At 33.9% G+C, this 24,985-nt stretch overlaps 1 protein-coding gene across 3 annotated transcripts in view; it reads right to left on the reverse strand.

Annotated features, from left to right (window-relative positions):
- The window catches only part of LOC145242090 (endothelin-converting enzyme homolog), a 955,595-nt gene that overhangs the window by 907,875 nt on the left and 22,735 nt on the right, over positions 1-24,985 (reverse strand). The window contains exon 1 of one of the 3 annotated variants that reach the window (XM_080105006.1): positions 5,819-6,004. The exons of the other annotated variants lie outside the window; for them this stretch is intronic. Coding sequence (XP_079961132.1) covers positions 5,819-5,847 — 29 coding nt within the window. The 5' untranslated portion in view covers positions 5,848-6,004. Of the gene's footprint in view, positions 1-5,818; positions 6,005-24,985 lie in introns of those variants that run through there. 3 annotated transcript variants of the gene reach the window in all.

Below are 24,985 nucleotides of genomic sequence, written 5' to 3' on the forward strand. Positions count from 1 at the left end.
CTTTGGCAAAAAGACAGAACAGGAAGCCATATCATAAGTGGAGACAACAACAAAGTTGACCAAAAGTGAGTCTAAGACCATATTTGTTCGCCATTAAGGTAATCCTCTGAGAACTGTTAAAAAAGTGCAGTTGAAACCTGAAAACAATAGTAATAAAGTGGGAACAAAATTAAGAAATGAATCGAATAATAAATCATGATTAGAAATACCAAGCTAAAAAGATGAAAATAAAATGGAAGAAATTGAAATGAAAATTATTTGCAACGGTCATCGAATGAAATGCGAATAGACTTATTCTCACTAAGATTCCAAAGTAATAACAATAATTAGCGGGACCTTTGCAAATTTCACAGCAGACTATTTCATATGTAATATATTGACTCTGGATGTTCAGCGTAAATGGAGACGCCCTGATATTATTGTACCTATTTACAATGCCTCCCCACGGGACAGAGTTAGACACCAGGGTCGTTTTTTTAACGTGGAGAAAAGGTACAAAAATAATAAATTGTCTCAGTCGTGAAGGACTGCTCCTCCACCGAAAGAGAACAAGAAATGGAAGTGTAGCATCTGAAGAACAGATGGTATTTATTTGCTCCCCCACCGAGTAAATTAGGCACAAGGCCGATTTTTAAAATGAGGAGTGAAGGGGAAACGAGGACCAACTCCCCGGGGAGTAGGGGAGCAGGATAGTGACAATTGGCATGAAGGGTTCCCCCTATGTTGACCAAGGTCTTATATGTGGGGTTGCCCCCACATATGGTCTTTGCTTGCAGTATCTACCGGAACAGATACTACACTTTGAGATATTAAATCTTTTATCCATGTTAAAAATACAGTCAAAATTAACGATGAACAAAAACTTAGGCACATGGCCAACTCAAAAGGAGGGATTGTGGGGTCGTTGGTAATCCTTGTCACTCCAGAACTAAACAAAATCAAAAGTTTCTCCCAACTAGTATCTTCTTTCACCATAATACCGCATTCACCCTTTCATATTGGGGGACGTCCTACTTAACGCCCAGTTTTTAAAACATTTTTTATTGACGTGTAAAAACAAAAACGATAACAATAAAATGGTATAATAATTCATTTGTGTCGAGGGCAGGGGAAGAAAAAAAACAAAAGGTGATTAGTAGGACCCTCCCAACCCCATCTAGTTGATAGACTGCCCGTTCCACTAGGTTTGTAAAAGGAACCTCGTTTCTGCGGGTCAGTCTCTAGGTGGGGATGCCCTCTAGATAGGGGTGAATGGAGAAAAGAAAATTTTGTGGGTAAGGGATGGGGGTTACACTTTGATCTTGGCCAAAAGACCAAATATACTGATATTATTGTACCTATTTACTATGCCTCCCCACGGGACAGAGTTAGACACCAGGGTCGATTTTTAACGTGGAGAAAAGGTACAAAAATAAAAATTGTCTCAGTCGTGAAGGATTTCTCCTCCAACGAAAGAGAACAAGAAATAGAAGTGCAGCATCTGAAGAACAGATTGTATTTATTTGCTTCCCCACTGAGCAAATTAGGCACAAGGCCGTTTTTTAATGTGGAGAGAGAGGGAGGGGGGAGGTAGGGAAAAGGGGACCAGCTCCCGATGGGTGAGAAATGGGAGCTGGATAGTGACAATTCGTATGAAGGGTTGCCCCTACATTGACCAAGGTCTGATATGTAGGGTTACCTCCCACATATGGCCTTTGCTTGCAGTATCTGCCGGAACAGATGGTATTTATTTGCTCCCCCACCGAGCAAATTAGGCACAAGGCCGATTTTTAATGTGAGGAGTGAAGGGAGGGGGAAGGGAAAAAGGGGACCAGCTCCCGAGAGGTGGGAAATGGGAGCTGGTTAAAGGTCAGGCATGTGGGGTTGCCCCCACATGTGGTCTTTGCTAGTCATAGCTAGTCATAGCTTGCAGTATCTGCCGGAGCAGATACTACACTTTGATCTTGTCCAGAAGATATTATTGTAACTCTTGTGTTAAAACTGCAAAAGTATTTATCTAAGCTAGCAGGCACGTCCGGCGTGACTCGGTCGTAAAATACGCTTAAATTAAGTATATATTATTATAGAGTCAATTCGATTCTTATATTATAAACTTGTGATTTCAAAAATAAAAAAATATATATCCATATGATTTGGGTGCATCAGCTTGAATCGGAACAGAAACTACAACTTATTAAGAATATATATATATATATATATATATATATATATATATATATATATATATATATATATAAATTTACTTCCTTCAGTTATAATTGAAATCGAATTCTTGGTAAAATTATTTATAAAAAAATAAATGACTTGAGTGCCATCAGCAATTATCGAAACCGAAACCAAAACTTATGAAGAATTATTGGTAAAGTTATTTATTACAAGATATGGAAGTCCATCTATCATATAAATCTCGGCTGTCTGTTTAAATGTACGTATATATATATATGGATGTATGTATTTTGTATGTCTCACAAACACTTTCGACAGAGGCAACGGATTTTCACGAGATCGGTATAATTTTGAACGTCGACACTTCGGATGACAAATATCGAAAAATTGGCCAAAAACATTAATTCCTTCACCCTCAACTGGGCACTTTTATAAAGGGAGGAGTTGCTTTTTTCTCTCATATTTTCGAAAGAAATCGCCTTTTTTCAGTTGTCTAGCCTTAAATTAAGACTACCTCACTTCCGGTTTGGCGATGGGCACAACAACTAACGTGTCATGTATATATATTTTCTTTTCCTTTCCTCCTTTGCGCTAAGAGTTCGAGCCTGCCTGCCTGCCTGCCTACTACCACTTATTTTTGCTCAACACGCACTTACAAATACTCGGTCAACGCCAGACACCCAGGCTAGTAACAATTAAATGACAGTCACTCGGATGTAAGCGTAACACACAAAATAAATAACACACACACGCTATCGTATTATTATATGGATAAATGTAGTGCTTACATCAACTGGCACCACACCGAAGTGTTAGGAGGATGAAAAGACACAAGAGAGAAAGCACTTACCAGATCACCACTGGATGAGTGCAAATAAGACTGGGACGTTGGAGAGGCTTATTGCTACCCAAATTCCAGTGATGACCAATGGTCATTGCCAGCGATAAATCAATGGCAAACAGCTGTTGCGATTATGCAATCACATTTACAATAGTTATCAAAGGATATGGAAAGAGTACTGGAAATTTGGGGAGACTTAGACTCCAGGAAACAACAGCTTTTGTCACTGAGCAATCTGACGATGACTTGTATGAGCAACTCTACTGAGTTATAATAATAATTAATAAAATCAAGCAAAACAGAAAATAGTCGGGAATTAAACACAAACGCTTATGTTCTACTAATATATATATATATATATATATATATATATATATATATATATATATATATATATATATATGAGAGTGTGCTCTGTCAGCATTCTTGTACATAAACAAATATTATTAGACATAACAAAAAGGGTCGTTTTCTGGATAGTCCTAGGTGGTCTACCCTGCTAGGTCTTTGTTTCCAGTTTTTCGAGTGAAGTAAGTTTATTGCTTACTGGCTGAGCCCTCCCCACTACAGCGGAATGACGACTGGACTACCCAGACAATTTTTAATATGTCAAAGTGCTTTTTCGTTATGGGCGTTAGCCAATTTCCTGACCTTGTCTCACATCTTCTTGCGGTGGGAAGAGAGTAAATACGTACTACAGAATATTTATTTCGTCTGATATAATAAAATATACAACTTAAATATCATATCTCAGAAATGTCTGACATTAACCGAGAACATCGCATAAAAATAAATAAAGATCGCATAATTTAGCGTGATATATTTAAATAATTTTGTTGTGCTTTTTAGAGATTCCATATTCTGTACTAGTATTTAATTATTTCGTATAATTTTGGTTGATTTTATGTGTAATTTGGCTTATTATACCATATAACTTACAGGGCAGTTGTTTGTGTGTATGTGTGCGAGTTTATCTATCTAAAGTAAAAAAAAACAAAAAACTACAAAACAAACAGCCACAAAGTTGTTATATTTTGGATCAGCGTTGCTTAGAAATCAATATTAATTCTTTGACTGTAAAATGACACTATCTACTCTTCTGCTTAATAATATTTATTTTATATATACTAGTAGGGAGACGCGACGTTGCCCGGGAATGTAACGATAATCAACGAATGTTTCAAAATCCCATATTTTCTTGTTATTGAAATCAGTGAAATCGCTAATTTTCCAATCTGGACTCATCGCAGTTCACCGTGGGGGAAGCTTCACATACTTCCCGACAGTGACATACTTTACAATACATTGTAGTCTACATTGCACTGTAAAGAACATACTGTTGGTTCTATAAAATTATTTTTTATATATAATGCATTGAATTAAAGTTTAAAAGGCAAAAGTATCATGCTCCTATTGTTGATTTTATATGCCTGGTCTTACTGCTTGTGTGGTGATAATGGCTTGAATTTAAGTTAAAAATGAAAAAGTTAAGTATCATGATGTAACTGTGCTGTAAACGGAAACACTCATTTCCAACGTGCTCCTGTCATATCAGTGAACCAACTGTTGAGGTTATATGTTGAGCTTTTCAGCTTGTGTGCCAATAAATCTTCTCAAATGTACTTGTGATGTAAGGCTGTGTAAGGTGTTTACTTTAATCGGGTTATTTTGATTATCGATACTTATCGAAAACATTCTGATACAAAGCTTATCTATAGACATTGCTAGGCACATAATGTACTGTCATTAGCCGTTTTCGAATGCATAGGAAACTCTCTCTTTCTCTCTCACACACAGCGACAGGGTTCCTTTATATATATATATATATATATATATATATATATATATATATATATATATATATGGTTGGTTGGTTGCTTTTGTTTTACGGCATATCAACCCTTTTCGGGTTATTTAATGCCGAATCCAAAGATCTTGAAGAAAATTTTTTAAATAGAATATATTTGTTGTTTTCACGTCAGTTTCTATTTAACCCATAGTTGGGACCCTCCGGGTCAGAGTGGACCTGGGAGCAATGGTAATTAAAGGGTGGCTCCACACTCCCCAAAGCCCACAAGCTGGGGCCTCACCACTGGATATAGTTTAAGGTCATATCCAGGACCCCCATTGAGGGACTTTTACCCTCTGCAGAGGGGCAGTCGGCGTATTCTAATGCCCCACCGACAGGGCCATATATATATATATATATATATATATATATATATATATATATATATATATATATGTATATATATATATTACAGAGGGAATTAGAGCTGGAGTCTAAAGAGCAGAGTTTATTTTAATGTATTAATAAATGTATTAATACTTTTAAAAGAACAGTGTTCATAGGACTATAGATATATAATAAGCTCAATAGGTATATGTTTCCTAGAGCTATAAAAAATAAAAAGTTTTATAATTGTGAATTATAAATCAGTTGATTTTGTTTGTTTTTCCCTTGGAAACTGATTTATAATTCACAATTATTAATCTTTTTACTCAATATATATATATATATATATATATATATATATATGTGTGTGTGTGTGTGTGTATATATATATATATATATATATATATATATATGAAATCTATTGATATACATCTTGAACATTCATGAAGATCACATGTATCCTTAATGTACAATATTAAAACAATTTAGTTGTCCTTATTTTAGATATTCCATACTCTGTATTGATATCTATTAAGCTGATGATGCACCCCCTAAAAATAAAGCAAAGTGCGCCCGAAAGAAAACATTCATAGATAAGAACAAGAAAAAAATAATAAATAAACAAAATCTCTTACATAATTTCTGTTGCAAACGTTCTCTTCATTAAAGGTAGGTAAACACCAGATTGAGTTGACCAGCAGGAAGAAAGATACAAAAGTGATTTTGTCGAGCAGAAAGTTACGAGAAAATATGTAGGAAAAGAAAGGAAAGCAAGAAACAAACTTTTTTGTTTATCCTTACAACGCTATGAGAAAGCAAGTGAATCGCAAGAGTGAGTGGAGGGAAAGAGTAATATGCTGATTGTTAAAAAGAGGGAACAGGAGTTGGCGGTAATGGAACGAAATTAAAAAAAAGCGTATATGTGTGTGTGAAAATGACTTCACCATTGCAAGGTTGCAGCCTATCTGGAATGTGAATTAGCTATCTTTCTATCTATAGATTTCAGTATATACAGGGTGACCCCAAAAAACAAAAAAAAACAAAAGCTAAATGGCGGCCATCTAGAACATATGCTGTAGAACGGGAAAAGAAAGCCAAAGACCCTTGTGTTTTGATGTGATTTTTTGAATATAATAAACTAGTTATGACCAAAGTTTCATTTAAAAAACACTAAGAAACGGGGCCCTAATTAGAGTTGGGGCCTGTTTTTTTGGGTCATCCTGTATATCTGTATATATATATATATATATTCATCTACATACATACATACATACATATATATATATAACAGGCTACTTCAATCTTTGACAGACTATGGATACCCACGTAAGTATGCCTGCGCGTGAAATTTTTTTGTGGCAGGAGGTGCGCAATGTCCAATCACACATCTTCTGAGCCGACATTGTTAAATACCAGTGGCAAGTGAAGTACAGGACGACTGGAAACAAATGCCGAGATAAGCGGAGAGCACATACAGCACCTAGAATTCCCAAATGGTAACCCATCTTGTACTAACCAGGGTCAGCGTTGTTTAACTTCATGATGTGAAAGAGAACCGTGTGTGTGTGTGTGTGTGTGTTTGTGTGACTTAAAATATACGCATAAAATTATATTTTCGTATATTACTTTTGTGTGATTAAATGAAGAAGTCATATACACCTTTTGAGACACATATGCTAGGCGCACGTGGGAGTAATGTTGCCTATATTTACAATAATTCATGTCTATGCAAAAAAGACAAAGACAAAAGTCAGATATCTTCGATTTTGTATTGTTAAAGTTATTAGCCATCAAATAATAACAATTCCCCAAATTTCAGTTTTTTGGAATATTTTCGCGGGCATCTATAGGTGAAACTCAAATGCTTGAAGACTATTTGCTTTTTTTTTAAAAGAAATATTGGTAGATGCATCAACACCTGTCCAAATGTAGCAACAATTCTCCATATTAGTAATTTTCTAGCATGGTAGAAGGAATTTGTGAGAATTTTGAATTGGTTGACTTGCCGAGGGTAGATCGCTGGGGAAGAAAGGAGTGCTGGTAGCTGTGACCAACACGGCCCGTGGTCCGTTAATCAAAGAACCTGAGTGCCTATTCCTTACAAGTTAAATAGACATTTCAGTCCGCGTGAATCTCGTTGACTGAGAGTTGGAGTAGATAAAAAAGGGTGGCCGCTCTACTGTTGTTGTAGTAGTTTTTGTAGTCTTTTAGACAAATTACACTTCGACCATCGTTACCCATTTGTTACTTTTACAAGGAAAGACTGCTTGTAAGCAACGTCGACATTTCGTTGCAAGACTTAAACCGTCTTTTCTTCCCCTCCCACACCCCTACTCGTCGATATGCCAATTCCGACACATTCAGCTATTTTGCAGCAGCCTTGCAATGACCACAATGTACGTGTTCCAATTTATATTGCCTGTGAATATTATGCCGAAGATATTGAAGGGTAAGCTCTCAGGCAGGGTGTTACTCCCGTGGCAATCAGTGATTGGGAAGGTTTTTTGAAGTTGGTTAAAAAGAAGAAGCTTAATCTTAGTAGCATTGAATATTACCATCCATTTGCAGACCCATTCTACTACGGACTAAAAGTCATGTTACCTTTGCATTGGATATGTGCACATTCGTCTTTTCCTCATATCTATTATAGAACGCGGTGTCAGTAGGTTGTTCGTCAGTACAGCGCAACTTATGATAGTAATCCTAGATCCATGAGGTCAATCGCAACAGAGCATCGTATATCCGTAGAAAAAAAATGTTGTCAACAAACACATCTGATGCATGCCATGAGTGAATGTTATATCATGCAGGAAAAGATCAATGAGAAATCGCAGAGGCTGAACTTATCGACTCCTAAACAATTGACTCACCGGAAGAATAAGAACTCATTAACGTTAAAAGAAAATAAAAATAATATGGGCATGATTGCATAAATCCGAAAAAAATCCGAAGTTGCAATTGTGTTTTATAATATATATTCGCCTTTTTTGATTATATATATATATATATATATATATATATATATATATATATATATATATATATATATATATATATATATATATATATACTAGCAGGCGGCCCAGCATTGCCCGATAGCAAAATACGCTTAAATATCATATTTTGATCAATTCAGATTTCGTATTTATTATTATATTATATTGGTTGTTGTTGGTTGTTGGTTGGTTGTTTTACGGCATATCAACCCTTTCCGGGTTATTTAATGCCGAATCCAAAGATTTTTAAGAAATTTTTTTTAATAGAATATGTTTGTTGTTTTCAAGTTGGTTTCTATTTAACCCATAGTTGGGACCCTAACAGGTACTACCACTCCGGGTCAGAGTGGACCTGGGAGCAATGGTAATTAAAGGGTGGCTCCACACTCCCCAAACCCCACAAGCAGGGGCCTCACCACTGGATATAGTTTAAGGTCATATCCAGGACCTTATATTATATTGGATCCAATATATAGTAATGATTAAAAAAGTAAAAAAAAAATGACTCGTGTGTTACCACCGAGATTCCAAACACAATACGTTAAGCTTACAATTTACTTTTTCCTTAGACGTTAATACCTGAGTTATGAAGAAATGATATATATAATAAAAAAAAACAAAAAACAAAAGCATGTAATAATATCTATTACGTCACGATTGCATATTCGTAATGTCGTCGTTCGCCCTTCACCTAGTAAATACAAATTTCTTTAATTTTCACTCTTTTGCACAGATTGCTAAAACTCAAATATTACGCAAGTATAAATCATGTAGAATATCTGCATGAATATAATTACATGTAATAGATATTTAAAGATGGTCATACCATTAAGAAAACCGAAAAAAGCTAACAGGGAACTAATAAAAATGAATGTTTTATCGAATATGCAAATCAGCTAGATCATTTGCAGATTAATGCCATTCCACGACCCATATAAAACAAAGAAGTATTTTCTTATGAATATCAATACACACCAAAAAAATTATAGGAGTATATATATATATATATATATATATATATATATATATATATATATATATATATATATATATATTATCTAGCTAGAGTCAGCCACTCCGAGGAGTCGTAGACGACGAAGCATGTGTCAGTGGATAATTATATTTAAAAAAAAAATGTATATGCCGCTCCCCAATATGGGGATAGCAAATTAGTTGAAGGGAAAATTATTCTCAACTCGCTTTTAGGTAAAAATGCACTTTCGTAAATAATTGAATTCATTCAAAACGTATCGCAAAAACAAAAACAAATAACATCTATATATATTATACTGATATATATATATATATTACTGATATGTATGTATATATTACTAATATGAATATATATATATATATTTGAGATATATATGAATATATGTTATACTTATGTATATATATATATTATACTGATATATATTATACTGATATATATATATATATATATATATATATATATATAGTGCAAAATTTTGTTGAAAATTCAAAGACTCACGTTTTCTTTTTTATAACATTCGTTTATTTCCTGGATTTTTCCATTACAACTGTTTCATTAATGAGTGGCAATTTTACGATTTATGTTTCCGTAAAAATATCTTGTCCCCATTAACTTCTTCAGATGTTTATCCATTAGATTTTTTCCACAAATGGTATATTTTTAACATGCTGGACATCGTATTCGCGTAAAAAGATTTCCACAGCCATGATTCCTCACTTCCTCCATCTTTGTGTGTAATGTAAAGATAGTTTTCCGTTTTAACCCGTACTTTCGTATTTTTATTTTTTATTTATTAATTATTTATTTTTGTTTTCATTTTCCCTGTTTTTCCTATTTGTCTTTTTTCGAATTATCATATAATTTTATATAATTTTATTGTTATATTTATGCGTGTTTATTTTAATATTGTTTTTTTGCTTAGTGTTTGAATTCGTATTATATTAGCCGATGCAAGGGAGGTCACTGTCCTGGTATCATTTTTTATCTAGGATTACCTCCCTTGCATTTTTTTCCTAATCCATTCTAGTGCGTGAAATTAAATATTTGTTTCTATGCAAACATCCGTGGATTACATCTAGTCTTTTGTTTAATAATTTTATTTTTGTTATTAATATATGGTAAGATTCTAATATACATAGGTTGCATCTTTTCGATTTGCTAGGTTTATATCCCCCCCTTATCAATTATTGCCCATCTTAATTTATAGTCAGTTTTCCTTTAATTCCTTAATCCATACTGCTAAAGTGGTTGAGTTTTTCTTTGCTTTTTTTCCGGTTGTTTTCGCTATTACTATTGGTTCTGTTTCTATTTTCGTTATAGTAGTTGTGTGTGTGTGTATATATATATATATATATATATATATATATATATATATATATATATATATATATATATATATATATATTATACCGATCAATAAGAAATGAAATGTTATTCCGTAATTTAAATTTAAAATAAATGCTATTTATTTCTTACAAACAAATAACACAGTGTTTTTTTTTAATTAATAGAAAAATAATTACCCGTAAACGAAGTTTAAAAATCTATGTACATTTCTATTATATACATAAGTGCCCTTTGATTGTTTGCACGAGAAACGCTCTCTATGAAACTACACCGCCAACTTTTGTTCTAGAGACTTTAAACTTTATATGCAAGATATTTAGACGGTTTTTAGCCGATAAAAATTGATGCTAATTAATCAAAATTAAAAAAAAATGGAACTAATATGTATTATCCACGCAGGTGCAAATATACAGTTATATGCTGATTTTTGTTTTATATCTATCAGTCCTTAGTTAAATACCTTTGGAGAGCTAAATTTTTTTGTTTCGATTTTTACTGATGGCACCAAAATTATATTAAAAAAAATTTGAAATCACTACTATATATTGGGTACAATATAATAATCAATATATGATAATTAATACGAAATCTGCATAAATGGAATTATCATATTTAAGCGTATTTTACGCACAGACCAATGTATATATTCATAAATGCCTCTATGTTTTACTCTATAAAATATCTATTTCTGTTCACACTCCTTGATTCATTTATCTAATACTAGAGGGGATACCCGACGTTGCCAGGGAGTGAATGGTGATCAACGAATGTTTTACACTCCCATTCGTCATTGAAATCTATTGATTGTCTGTTCTAATTGAGAACCCATCGCGATTTACCGAAACGAAAAATCACATACCTCCCTGCGGTGACTTAGTTTACAGTAAATTGTAGTCTACTTTGCACTGTCGAGAACATACTGTCGATTTTATAAAATGATGTTTTATAGATAACGGCTTGAATTAAAGTTTAATATACAAAAGTCAAGTATCATAGTTGTGTTCTAAGTAGAGACGTTCATTTTGAACGCGTTCCTGTCATATGAAAGAGTTACTGTTGATTTAAAAACCTGGCCTTACGTTTTATGCGAGGATAATGGCCTGGGTTTCAGTTTAGAATGAAAAAAAAAAAGTTAAAGTATCATCGTGCAATTGTACTTTAAACGGAAGCATACATTTCGAACGCGCCCCTGTCATATTAAATAATCTACCGTTGATTTTATGTCGGACCTTTCGGCTTGTGTGGCAATAAAACATCTCAAATGCACTTGTGATGTTAGGCTGTTTCAGATGTTAACTTTGGTCAAAATCGGCTATTTCTTTCTTTCATCGGTTTATTTCGATTATCGATTATCGATACTAATTCAAGACATTCCGATAAAAAAAAACTGTCTGAAAACACTGCTAGATACAGAAAGTACTTTCGTGTGAAACTGTATAAATATCGGCTCAGTCGTTTTCGAATCCATAGGAAACAAACTCGCACAAAGTTCCTTTTATATAAAAGTAGATATAGAGATATTATACATATTCATTTATATGTCGATATAAACTTGACGAAATCTCATAGAAATATTCTATGTAATACATCAAATCAAATAGTTTATAGTTGGAATAAGCCATTCATGAAGGTCACAGCTAGTCTGACAACCTATCTTATATGACGCTATGATCGAATTGTTTAGTGTATGCGTGTGTGTGAGGGTGCACTTTTAATTAGGTCAAGTACTTGTCAAGTTATTTTGCCATCTAAATTAAACTTTAGATTAAACAGGTTTGCAAAGAAAGAAGACGTGGTCACCTAGATAAAAAAAAACAAAAACAAAACAAAAAACAAAATAGATGAATCATGATTTCCTATTATCTTTCATTGTATTTGTGTCGGTATGATCGGCAAGAGAAAAGGGAGGTCACTCGTTGTATGCACGTTCCTCTGTGGCTATAGACTTGTCAATTTCACCAAGTAACCTACATATGTATGTGATAGGCGTTGTTCGTCTTTCTGACTATTTGACCCAATAGAATACATTTAAAAAAAAATATTCACTATGTTCATCAGCAGCTGATTATCCTATTCAATTTGCACGACTGAATTGTACTCATCTGTATAATATTCTGCCTCTTCCTTCCTTAGTTAGTCCATACGTTATGGTTTGATATAGATTTACATAAGAATACTTTGATAAGTATGTTTTAACTTAAATAGGGATGGTATAATAGAATTGTGGGGTCAGCTTTTGCGCCTGGCCTCCATAGAATGGAAATAGGCACAAACTTTAATAAAGACTTTTCATATCTACCTGCGTAAGTATACTTTGATAATTATGTTTCAGTTTGAAGAAATATGGTACAATAAAATTATGGGGTGTTCATTCGCACCTGACCTCCATAGAATGGAAATATGTCACAAAGTGTAACAAGGTTTTTTAATATAGATCCAAAGAATATTGTGATAAGTGTTTTAATGTGAACAGGTATGGTATAATATATTATGGGTTTATCTATTTTATTTTTACTTTCATCATATTTTGCTTTGGTTTTGATACCCCCAAATTCGAAGCTATCTCTTTACAACCCTTCCTTTCCAAAACCTATCATACTTTCATAAATCAGTCTATTCTCTATAGCCTGTTTTTGAACCCAGTCAACGACGGGTACTTTTGCTAGTATATATATATATATATATATATATATATATATATATATATATATATATATATATATATATATATACGAACAAATAGTTAATAAAAAATGTTAAAAAACACTTTGAGAAAGAGTTAAAAAACATATTTAATTTTAAAAAGAAAAAAGATATGTTTTTAACTCTTTTTCAAAGTGTTTTTTAACATGTTTTATTAACTATTTGCTCTTATTATAAGCTTTGGTTTTATCGAGCTTTTACATCTGGTTGAGATTACTTTATAAATATTAACTCCTCAACATTTATAATATACTTTAGTTTTGCCACCTTGGATCATTTTGGTAAACTTAACTGTAATTCTTATTTCATTATATATATATATGTGTGTGTGTGTGTGTGTGTGTGTGTGTGTGTGTGTGTGTGTGTGAAAATTAAGACAAAAATATTTGACGTTTCGTTCGTTTCCCGTGCTTTATAAAGGGAGAAATAGCTAAAATGGTCGGTGACAATGCTTTCAGAAGAGTATATTCAAAGAGAGAACAACATATCTAAACTTATGTAAATTAGGAAATTATGTGAGTATATATATATATATATATATATATATATATATATATATATATATATATATTCAAATTTGTAGTATATATATATATATATATATATTAAAGAATTACAATTAAATATACACACATACACACACGCACACACACATATCTATATATCTATAACAGTGAACTTGTCTGTGGGTTTGTGTGTCTGTCTGTCTGTCTGTGTACATTTCCTTAAGCAATAACTCTGTCAATTTTCAGACTACTGACTCGAAATTTGATATACAGCGTACTGAGATTTGGGAAAATCTATGTGATCCGTTTTCGGCCAGAAATTTCGCTGTTAAGGGGTCAAAGTTCAACGATTTGACAGTTGAGAACTCTACGAAACTCTTCTGACAATTTTGGATCTACACACTTGAAATTTTAGACATATGTTTCTTGGACATGGATCTAACTTAATAACTCAGTTTTTGCAAAAACAATAAATTTTAAGGGATCATAATAGGGGTCAAAGTTAAACAAATTGACCGCTTTTTTGTTGCTCAATATACACCTCCAAATACCCGGGAAACGCCGGGCACCCATGCTAGTATATCTATAAAAGTGAAAATTGTTGTCTGTTTTTTCTTTATAGTAGTTAAGGAAGACTATTACACAGAAAGGCATTACTTTATATATTCACACTTTTTAATATATACATATGCACACAACCTTATGAACAGTATATAGGGCCCGAACAAATCTGGGGGGAACTTCTAGTATATATATATTAAAGAATTACAATTAAATATACACACATACACACACACGCACATATCTATCTATCTATCTATCTCTCTCTCTCTCTATATATATATATATACATTATATATATAAGTGAAAGTGTCTGTGTGTGTGTCTGTGTATCTGTGTACCTGTGTGTCTGTGTACATTTCCCTACGCAATAACTCTGTCAATTTTTAGTCTACAGACTCGAAATTTGATATATAGGTTACTGAGATTTGGGAAAATCGATGTGATCGGTTTTTCGCCAGAAATTTGGCGATTAATGGGTCAAAGTTCAACGATTTGACCTTTGAGAACTCTACCAAAACTCCTCCGACAATTTGATTTTGAGCCCAAAACAATAAATTTTAAGGGGTCATAATAAGGGTCAAAGTTAAAAAAAAATTGACCTCTGCGGTCTCTTCCAAATTACTCAGACACTTTCTGGTCTAAATATTTGAAATTTTACATAAAGGGTATTCAGAGATAGGGCAAGCTTTTTCATCAGTTTGGGTCGAAAATTTTTAGTTACCAATATATAAACGTATGTCTGTTTGCATGTCTGCCTTAAACTTTCAATAGAGGCGACAGATTTTATCAAGATCAATATCGTTTTACAGTTCGATTATTCATACGACAAATATCGAAAAATTTGCTAAAAACATTAATATCTACCCCTTCAACTAGGCACTTTTCTACAGTGGGGGGGTCACTTTTTTCGCCGATATTTTTTAAAGTTATCCTCTCCTTTAGATTGTCTAGCCTTAATTTTCAAAAATGTCGCTTCCGGTTTAGTGGTGATCGTAACAGCATAAACGTTTGGTTTTACCCCATTCTTTTCCTCCTTTGCGGTACGGGTTCGAGCCTGCCTTCCTACTAACACTTTTTTTTTTTTTTTGCTTAACATACACATCCAGACACCCGGGCAACGCCGGGCTGAAATGCTAGTATATCTATAAAAGTGAACATGTCTGTGTGCCTGTCTGTGTGCAATTACTCTGTCAATATTTAGTCTACAGACTCGAAATTTTATATACATGGTACTGCGATTTGGGAAAATCGATGTGATTCGTTTTCGGCCAGAAATTTCGCTGTTAAAGGGTCAAAGTTCAACGACCTTTGAGAACTATACCAAACTCCTCCGAGACTTTTGGGTCTACACACTTGAACTTTTAGATATAGGTACCTTGGACATGGATCTAACTTAATAACTCAGTGTTTGGCAAAAAACAATTAATTTTAAGGGGTTATAATAGGGGTCAAAGTTAAAAAAAAATAACCCTTTTTTTGTTTTTTCTCAGCATACATCTCCAAACACCCGGGCAACGCCGGGCACCCATGCTAGTATATCTATCTATATATCTATAAAAGTGAACGTGTATGTGTGTATGTGTGTCTGTTTGTCTGTGTACATTTTCCTACGCAATAACTCTGTCAATTGTAAGTCTACAGATTCGCAATTTGATATACAGGGTACTGAGATTTAGGAAAATCTTTGAGATCGGTTTTCTGCGAGAAATTTGGCTGTTAAGGGGTCAAAGTTCAACGATTTGACTTTTGAGAACTCTATAAAATTCCTCCGACAATTTTCGGTCTAAACACTTTAAATTTTAGATATAGATTCGTTGGACATGGATCAAACTTAATAACTGGATTTGAGCCCCAAACAATAAATGTTAAGGGGTCATAATAGGAGTCAAAGTTTAAAAAATTGATCGTTTTTTTTTTTTTGCTCAACATACATCTCCAAACACCCGGGCAACGTCGGGCGTAAATACTAGTATTTATATAGGAAGGTAAACATTTAGAATTAATCAGTATCCAAATTATTTTCGCTAATCCTAGTTTATGATAGGGGGAAGAGATAGATATTTGTTTTATTCTATTGTGAAATAATGGCGGATTCAATTAAACGATGTATACATTTATTATGAATTGGTTTTTATAAGTTATGTACAGACAATTGTTTCATCAACATAATTAGACGTAGTGAGTATTTTTATGTAGATTCGAAACTCATATATTCATATGCATACATAAGAGATGCAGCTTTAATCACGTTGGAGCAACACTTTCACTCAAATTATTAAGCTACGATGAGTCTTATGAGTACTTATACGATGAGCCTTAGTAAATATCAGGTTCCATATGCAAAGACAGGTGCTAGTGACCTGGCCACTCAACGGTGGATATCTATTTGCAACTGCAACCGACAATCGCGTCTGTTCGTTCTGATTTGAGCCGATTAGCTGATAATGAGAGGATTCTTTCAGACATAGGAGGTATCTCCAATCAGTTTCTACGCCTTTTTTTTGTACAGGCATTTAAAATTGTCTTAGACTTTTGAAAATTCAGTGTGGTATTGCTATGAATTTTATGGGATGACTGGCCAATTTTTATGATTTTAGGTTCAAATGAACAGCTTCAACAGGAATTAGAATACACTCTACTAAAGCCTGATTGTCACAGCTGGTAAATTTAACAAAAAGCAATCTGGACGTGAGGATAATTTAGAAGAACGATATGCAATAAAATTCTGTTTTAAACTTCGAAAAATGCCACATAAACGTATATATTTCTTCAGACTGCTTTTGGACCATCTTACATGAATCTAGCATAAGTGTTTGTGGCATAAGAGATTCAAAGAAGGCAGGGAGTCTGTGAGAAATGATAAGAGGTGTGGAAAGAATAATGAAGTCAGAATGCCAGAGTTGATTGGCCAAATAAAGAATTTCATGTCGTATGTCTATAGAGACACTAAGTGCACAGTTTGATGTGAGTGTGGGAACTGTACACACAATTATTCGCGAGGAACTGAAGATGCGGAAGATTTGCGTGAAGTTTGACCCAAAGGTGTTCCCTCTTTTTCACAGACTATCTGACCAACATGGACACCAAGACAGTTCCTTAGCCTCCCTAAAGCCAGACCTTGCTCCCCGTGACTTTTGGTTATTCCATAAGCTCAAGGAAAACGTTAAAAGCTGTCATTATGAGACAATTGAGGAGATGAAAGAGGCTGTAACGAAAGCCATTTACGCGCTCACACAAGAGGACTTCCCTTGAGCCTTTCAGAAATTGTTGGAACGGTATAAGTGCATTGCAGCCGGGGGAGATTACTTCGAAAGAGCACTGGAGTTTCATATGTCTACTATTAATAATGTGCTCATACGAAAAAGTCCGGAAACTTGTTTAAGGCACCTTGTACGTATCTGACTATTCTACCTAATATGATGACACTAGTCAACCTTCGTTCTCAGTATTGGTTCTATGTAGTTTAATGTTCAGTAAGAAAATTGTGATCGAGACACTAACCTACAAAAGCTAAAAGGGTTACACGTTGTGCTTTGTGTGGTGCACCTATTTCAGCTAAAAATCGTTGAGTGCTCCAGCATTAATAAGAATGATATGATATGAACATATTAAGGCATGTGTTCCTCAGAATTTTCATATCTATTTCCTGCTTCCTTTGCCCCAGCTCGTTTGACTCGTTAGTCTAGAGGTCTCCTTCAATTCGTCGTTTTAATATTTCATTCTAATACAGCTCACTATTCCAGTAGTTTCTTTCCAACGACTGAAAGGTTGTGGAACTCTCTTCCTGCTCACTGTTTTCGTTCTACCTACAGCCTTGGTCTTTTCAAGACTATGACCAATAGGCATCTCCTGTCTATGCAATACACAGCTTTCGTTCTTGTCAGCTTCCGAAATTAAGTGGCTTCATGTCTTGTCTCAAGCGATTTCCATAAAAAAATTGAACTATTATCTTAAAATATCTGTTTAGTTACAAGTCGAGTTAAGTATTGTCATATTTTCTATTAAAAAAACGACAATTTTCACGACTATCCTTTCTTAATAAAGAAATGTTGACGATAAACCGAGATAATAAAGGACAACACACAATTTGCAAATAAAATATTTACAACTAAATATATGAGAACGCACTGAATAGTTGCAGTGTCTTTAAAATCGTAAAAAAAAAACTTTATGCACACGGAAACTCCAGTAATTCAGTACAGTATCCTCCGTTCGAAATTATGAGTAAGATCTCGGCCAAATTCGGCCAAATCTGACTCATCGAAATAAAAACCGATCACAAGATTCGTTAGGATTAAATAAAACTTCTTTTTGTTTTCATCTTAGCAACTTGGTCTGACGTGATTCAGCCAAAATAAGGCTGAGACTGTCTTCAAATATAAAACTATACTTTCGCATAAATAACTTAACTAGAGCTGTTCCAAAAGTAAGACCTCCTATTGTTTTTTAAGTAAAAACTAAAACGTTGAAGAGCTACAAGAAGAGAGTGATCCCATTAAAACGAACGACCTTCGTCTACAAGTAGACGGTTTCTGGTTATTCCGTTTCAATAAAAAAACTCCGCCAATCCAGTGAGAAAAGTGCAGTCCATACCACGTTGTGTTTGTTGTTATTGATCCGCGGGTCACAGTCGTATCTATATTTCATATATAATAAACGTCGTCAGAATTACGTGAATTTATTCTTTTTAATTCTTTTTTTCTAAGTCCATAATTGTTGTTGTCCCAGGTTATACAACGTAACATTTAGTCCATATGCCACGACTTTCCCTTAGTGATCGTCAGGAGCTCATTAATTTCCACCTTACTGGTTTATCCAATCGAGAAAGCGGCCGCAGTTTGAAATGTGATGAGAAAACAGTACGAAAGACTGTGCAAAAGCACCAAAACACCGACAGTGTTCGTGATTCCTCTAAATCTGGTCGAACTAGAGTTACTTCTAAGGGAAGACAACGCTTTAAAGATCCGCAGCCTAAGAAACATATTTGTAACGGCTGCCAAATCCAACAACAGTGTAATCCTGTAAAAAGTGTTCTGTTTCTACTGTCAAGAACAGATTAAAGGAATTTAATTTGCGAGGATATGTTGCAAGACATAAGCCAATATTCCTGTAAAGATCAGAAAACGCCGTCTGAACTGCGTCAGATGCAATGAAGGTCATGACTCTTTATAGTGGCTAAAAGTGCTTTTTAGCGACTAAAGCAAGTTCAATAGGCTAGGCAGTGATGGTAGGCAGTACGTCTGTCAGAGGAAAGACGAGTAATTTAATCCTAGGTGCTCAGTTTCAACGCTACAAGGTGGTGGAGGTTCAGTTTTGGTGTGGGGAATTATTAGTACAAATGGTCCAAGGCCTATAGTTCGCTTGCAAGGTCGAATTAATTCGACCAATTACATTAATATGTTGATTGAGCATTTTCTACGCTACTTTGGTTGGAATTTGGATGATAATCCCATCTTCATACAGGATAATGCTCCCATTCACACAGCTGGGAATGTCAAGAGGTTCTTGGAAGAGCATGATATACCGTGTTTAGATTAGTCTGCACAATCTCCAGACCTCAATTCTATCGAAAACGTATGGCATTACATCAAGCAACAGTTACGCAATGATAACATTTCAAATTTGGAAGAACTTTGGACAAAAATTAAAGAAAAGTGGGATGCCCTTTCCCCGGAGTATTGCTGCCGCCTAATTCAAGGAATTCCCCAGGGAGTTCAGGCTGTCAAATTGCAGAAGGGTTATGCTACTAAATATTCACCAGTTCGTTGTGTTCCTGTTTTATTTGTGTTGCATTAATGTCCTAAAGCTATATTTAAATAACAATTTTCCATTGTGCGGACTTTCTTTTTGCCTCCTCAATTTGAAGTTTTTTTTTTTTAATTGACGTGCACACTAGAAAATTTCAAATAAAAGTCAAATATGAACAGGTAAAATTATAGAAGAATAAAAGGCCAATCAAATGAGGTATAGGTTGTTTAAACAGTTACATTAAATTTAGCTTAAATTTGCAGTTTTTGAAAAAATTATAAGTGCGGACTTTCTTTTTGCTGCCTGTGTTTATTATATATATATATATATATATATATATATATATATATATATAATATTATATGTATGGAAATAATATTTCAATATGATGGTAAATGAAAAAGTTCAAACAAAATTATTTATGGACTCGTCAACGTTTCGTCTATATTTATTTCAAGATTTTTCGCTTTGAAACAATTTATATATATATATGTATATATATATATATATATATATATATATATATATATATATAATAGAAAGCTGAATGTGTGTGTGTGTGTGTGTGTGTGTGGTCACGAATAGGTTCCTTTGTGGTTGACTATTTAAAAAAAATGATTACATATAATGATAGAAGATGTATCGAGACACAGGAATAGGTATGTTTGATCTGGCAGAACGGTGGTTCATTAAAATTGCTGAGTCTGCGTTCGCGCCTGGTCCACAAAGTATGGAAATAAAAAATTTAAAAATGAAAAAAAAAAATGTTTACAAGTGTTTTTAATATATATGTACATAAGAATACTTTGATATGTTTTAACTTAAATAGGGATGGCATAATAAAATTGTGGGATCTGCGTTCGCGCCTGGCCTTCATAGAATGGAAATAGGCACAAACTTTAATAAAGACTTTTCATATCTATCTGCGTAAGTATACTTTGATAATTATGTTTCAGTTTGAAGAAATATGGTATAACAAAATTATGGGGTGTTCGTTCGCACCTGACCCCCATAGAATGTAAATATGTCACAAAGTTTTACAAGGTTTTTTAATATAAAAAAAATAGAACAGAATATTGTGATAAGTGTTTCAGTGTGAACAGGTGTGGTATAATAAATTATAGGGTTTATCAATTTAATTTTTACTTTCATCATATTTTGCTTTGGTTTTGATACTCCCAAATTCGAAGCTATCTCTTTACAACCCTTCCTTTTCATAACCTATCATACTTTCATAAATCAGAGTCCATTTTCTTTAGGCTGTTTTTGAACCCAGTCAACGACGGGTACTTTTGCTAGTATATATATATATATATATATATATATATATATATATATATATATATATATATATATATATTATCAAAGTATCGTGTACCGTGCGCAAAAATATGTGTATATGTATCCTTTTATGTTTCTCTTTACCTAGATATCTATGTCTATACTCATCTATTTATCTGTCCCTTGGGCCAACAATCTGATAATCAAAAGACTAAACGTACTTAACTTATCTACCTGCGTACGCACTTGCCATCCTGTCTGCCAGATAATCGCACTCAATAGCGCTAAATCTATTTACCAATTCATGTTCGTTTGTATTTTGTGTAGCTATTTTCCTGTATATTCTTGCACCACCTTTAAATAAATGGCGCTGTCTATTATCTACGCCTACCATTCACTATTGCTGTAAAGAAGTAAAGTAATATATATGCTTGGCGCAAAGGCTTTTACTCATTTCAAATTTAATCATGGAATTGAAAAAGCTGTGTGTTTTCGTAAATCTTTATTCATAACAATAACTACCTTTGTTCTTTATAACTTGATTCAGTCTGACAACGATTTTATAAATGCCTTATAATATCTTGCAGGTTTTGATGTGAATTATCAATTTAACTCATGTTCAATCTCCTCTCGTGATGCTAAGGTTATCTAAATGTTTTTGTAATTCTTAAAATAAGTGATAATCTGAGGGACCTAGGCCAGCAGAATATGCAGCATGAGGTAAAATTTTCTAACCAAATTCTCTTTGAAGGCCTTTAGCCAATTGTGCTGTGAGAGGAGGAACGTTATTATGATGAAATATGACTTCTTTTCTGTTGACCAAGGAAGATTGTTTTCGGGTCAACATGGGTGGAAATATAAGGAAAATATATGAACGATGCTTTAATAATCTGAAAAAAAAAATAGAATAAACATGGCGATATATTAAAGTAATAACAATATACATATGCCTACTGTAGAGAACTTGAATGCCTACTGGACACTATCCCCGAGTGTCTGGGGTATTTTTGCACAGGGGTTTGTCAGGACAGCATTACATGAAGATACCTTTACCTGAAAGTTAACCTTGAGTAAATAGCTCAAATCACATTGTGTACACGGCTCAACATCTCCTTGGTATGGCTAACCCACACTTTTATGGGGAATGGTGCATCTTTTCCAAGTGATGTTGCCTAAAATAGCAACGTGAAGATGGTACTCCACCAGACTAGACGAATTCTTATCCTGTATTCTGGTAAGACTAAGACGTCACAAAGGAGCTATACTATAATATATTTAAATGGTAATGTGTGGAGAGGAAAATTGTTCTCAACTTCTTTACTAACGCAGTGTTAAAAAGAGAACTTTAATGGAATAATCGAATATCTATGTATCTCATATAAAGATCAAGTGTTAGACCCCCGCCTGTTGAGGGGGGGGGCTTGTTGTCTGAGAACTTAAACTGAAATGAAAGTAAATTATAATAGATTTAAAATGGTGGAAACTTTTGCACCGAACTGACATTATGCCCATCAACATCTTCGTTCGTTTAACCCCAAACGAGACAAAGTTGCCACTTTGATGTGAGGGTTACTACCAGGGACATAATTTGTAGGGGATACTATGTAGGGAGTCGAGCAACAAGATATCTGTTCACATTACACTTGACTTGTGCATGTAATTACAGTTAGTGAAGCAGGAAACCGGAAGGCAATTTCAAAGTCTAGCAGTTTTGTAGAAGAAATTATTATAGTAGAAGGCTTTCTTACATCTGGGGATCTCTACTGTGTAGGGGTGGGATTTTGTTGCCTGCCGGGTTTGTCGGGGGTATTTACGCTGAGCGGGTACAAGGGCTAGTAGTTCGTCTGTTATTCATTTTTGAAAGCAAGAAGACATCAAACACAAACAAGTAAACAGTTTTTTTTTTCAAAATGTTTATTCCGCACACACAGTGAAAGCGAAACTAAATTAGAACCAAATGGACGCTTCTTCCTTCTCGACAAATAAATGAAATATGCGTGTTCTCCCATGTCTTTGTCACACGCACACAAAAATAGAAAAGAAAGAAAGCAAAAAAAAAAAAAATAAGAAATGAAATATGGTAAACAAGCAGACGCTTACAACAGCACTGGTTGACCGACATCAGTGAATTCATACACTCAGGGGATTGTGTGTAGAGAGCCACCTAGCGGAATGCATAAAGAAGACGCAGAAGGGACATAATCCAGTTACGTTGCAAAAGAATCCGGTGCAGGTCATTCGAGCGCTGGCTGACCACTCCGACTACACGCTGATATAACTGAGTGTTTTTTTTGTTTTTTTTTCTTCGTCTTTGTGTTGTGTGGCATATTCTTTTATCGGACGAACGTAGGTGGACGAGATGTGAGAATGTTCGTGAGAGATGCAAACTCGCTATGGAATTCGAAGGTTGGTTTGAGACAAGAATAAACGTTGTTTAGCGGTCAAAAGAACAATAAATGCACTATGTATTATCTAAAAATGAAATACACCATTCTATCTATCTATCTATCTATCTATCTCTTTCTCTCTCTCTCTCTCTCTCTCTTTATATATATATATATATATATATATATATATATATAGATAGATAGACAGAGAGAGAGAGAGAGAGAGAGAGAGAGAGAGAGAGAGAGAGAGAGAGAGAGAGAGAGAGAGAGAGATCATTAGTTATTTCAAAAACCAATACATGCAATTACTTCATGTTCATAAATTATTAGTTATTTTTAACAAACACTAATATTTTGCTTATAGTACGCCTTACACGTGTTTCTTTGAATAGCGGAAAAATACTAAACCTCTCCTCAGAGACGAATAAATGCTTCTGAGGGACTGTTCACAAGTTTATTATATGGTATAAAAATAATCTAAATAATATATATATATATATATATATACTTATTTACTATAATAATTATTAAATGCTTACAGACACTGTGTTTCATCCTTTCGAGAATCATCAGTGCAGGGTGTCACGATTAACTCCAGTCGAGAGATTCGAATCCGGCAACAGAAACCGCCCCTGGCTTCGTTAGCAAGGACCTAATCCATTCGGCTACCGTTAACCGCGAGAAATATTGTTGAAATTTAAATATTTATTTTTTAAATGCTTTTTAAAGTCTGCCAGAGTGATCTAGGCATTATATGATCAGCTGCACATAATATATATATTTCTTAAATATATATTTTTTTTATTAGAAAAAACATTAATAAAAAAAAAAAAACACTTTCTTATTTTAATGTTTATAGGAACCCCTTCAATAATTGAATTCCAAACATACATGAGTAACGTCGCAATATTGTACTGCATACAGTTCTGGGATATATTTTTCAGATTTCGAATTTAGAGTCTAACCTAAATAAAACAAACAAACAAAAAACAACTAAAATAAAATAAAACCGCAGGAAAATCTATTTCTAAAACACTTAATAAAATATCAGCCAAGAAAAATCTAGTTAGATTCATAAGTTAATGGAAAAAGTCTTTAAACTTAAAGGAGTGATTGTCATGAAAAGTGATACGCACACCAACACATACTAGCTCTCTCTCCCCCTCCTCTCCCCCCATCTCTCTCTCTCTCTCTCTCTCTCTCTCCTATAATTATTACTAACACAAAGGGTAACGGTTATTAACCACACAGACTGATATTTGGATGTTTCAAATTT

This window comes from Euprymna scolopes, chromosome 21 (genome assembly GCF_053919585.1).
Source record: "Euprymna scolopes isolate OS-2025 chromosome 21, ASM5391958v1, whole genome shotgun sequence".
Lineage (NCBI taxonomy): Eukaryota > Metazoa > Mollusca > Cephalopoda > Sepiida > Sepiolidae > Euprymna > Euprymna scolopes.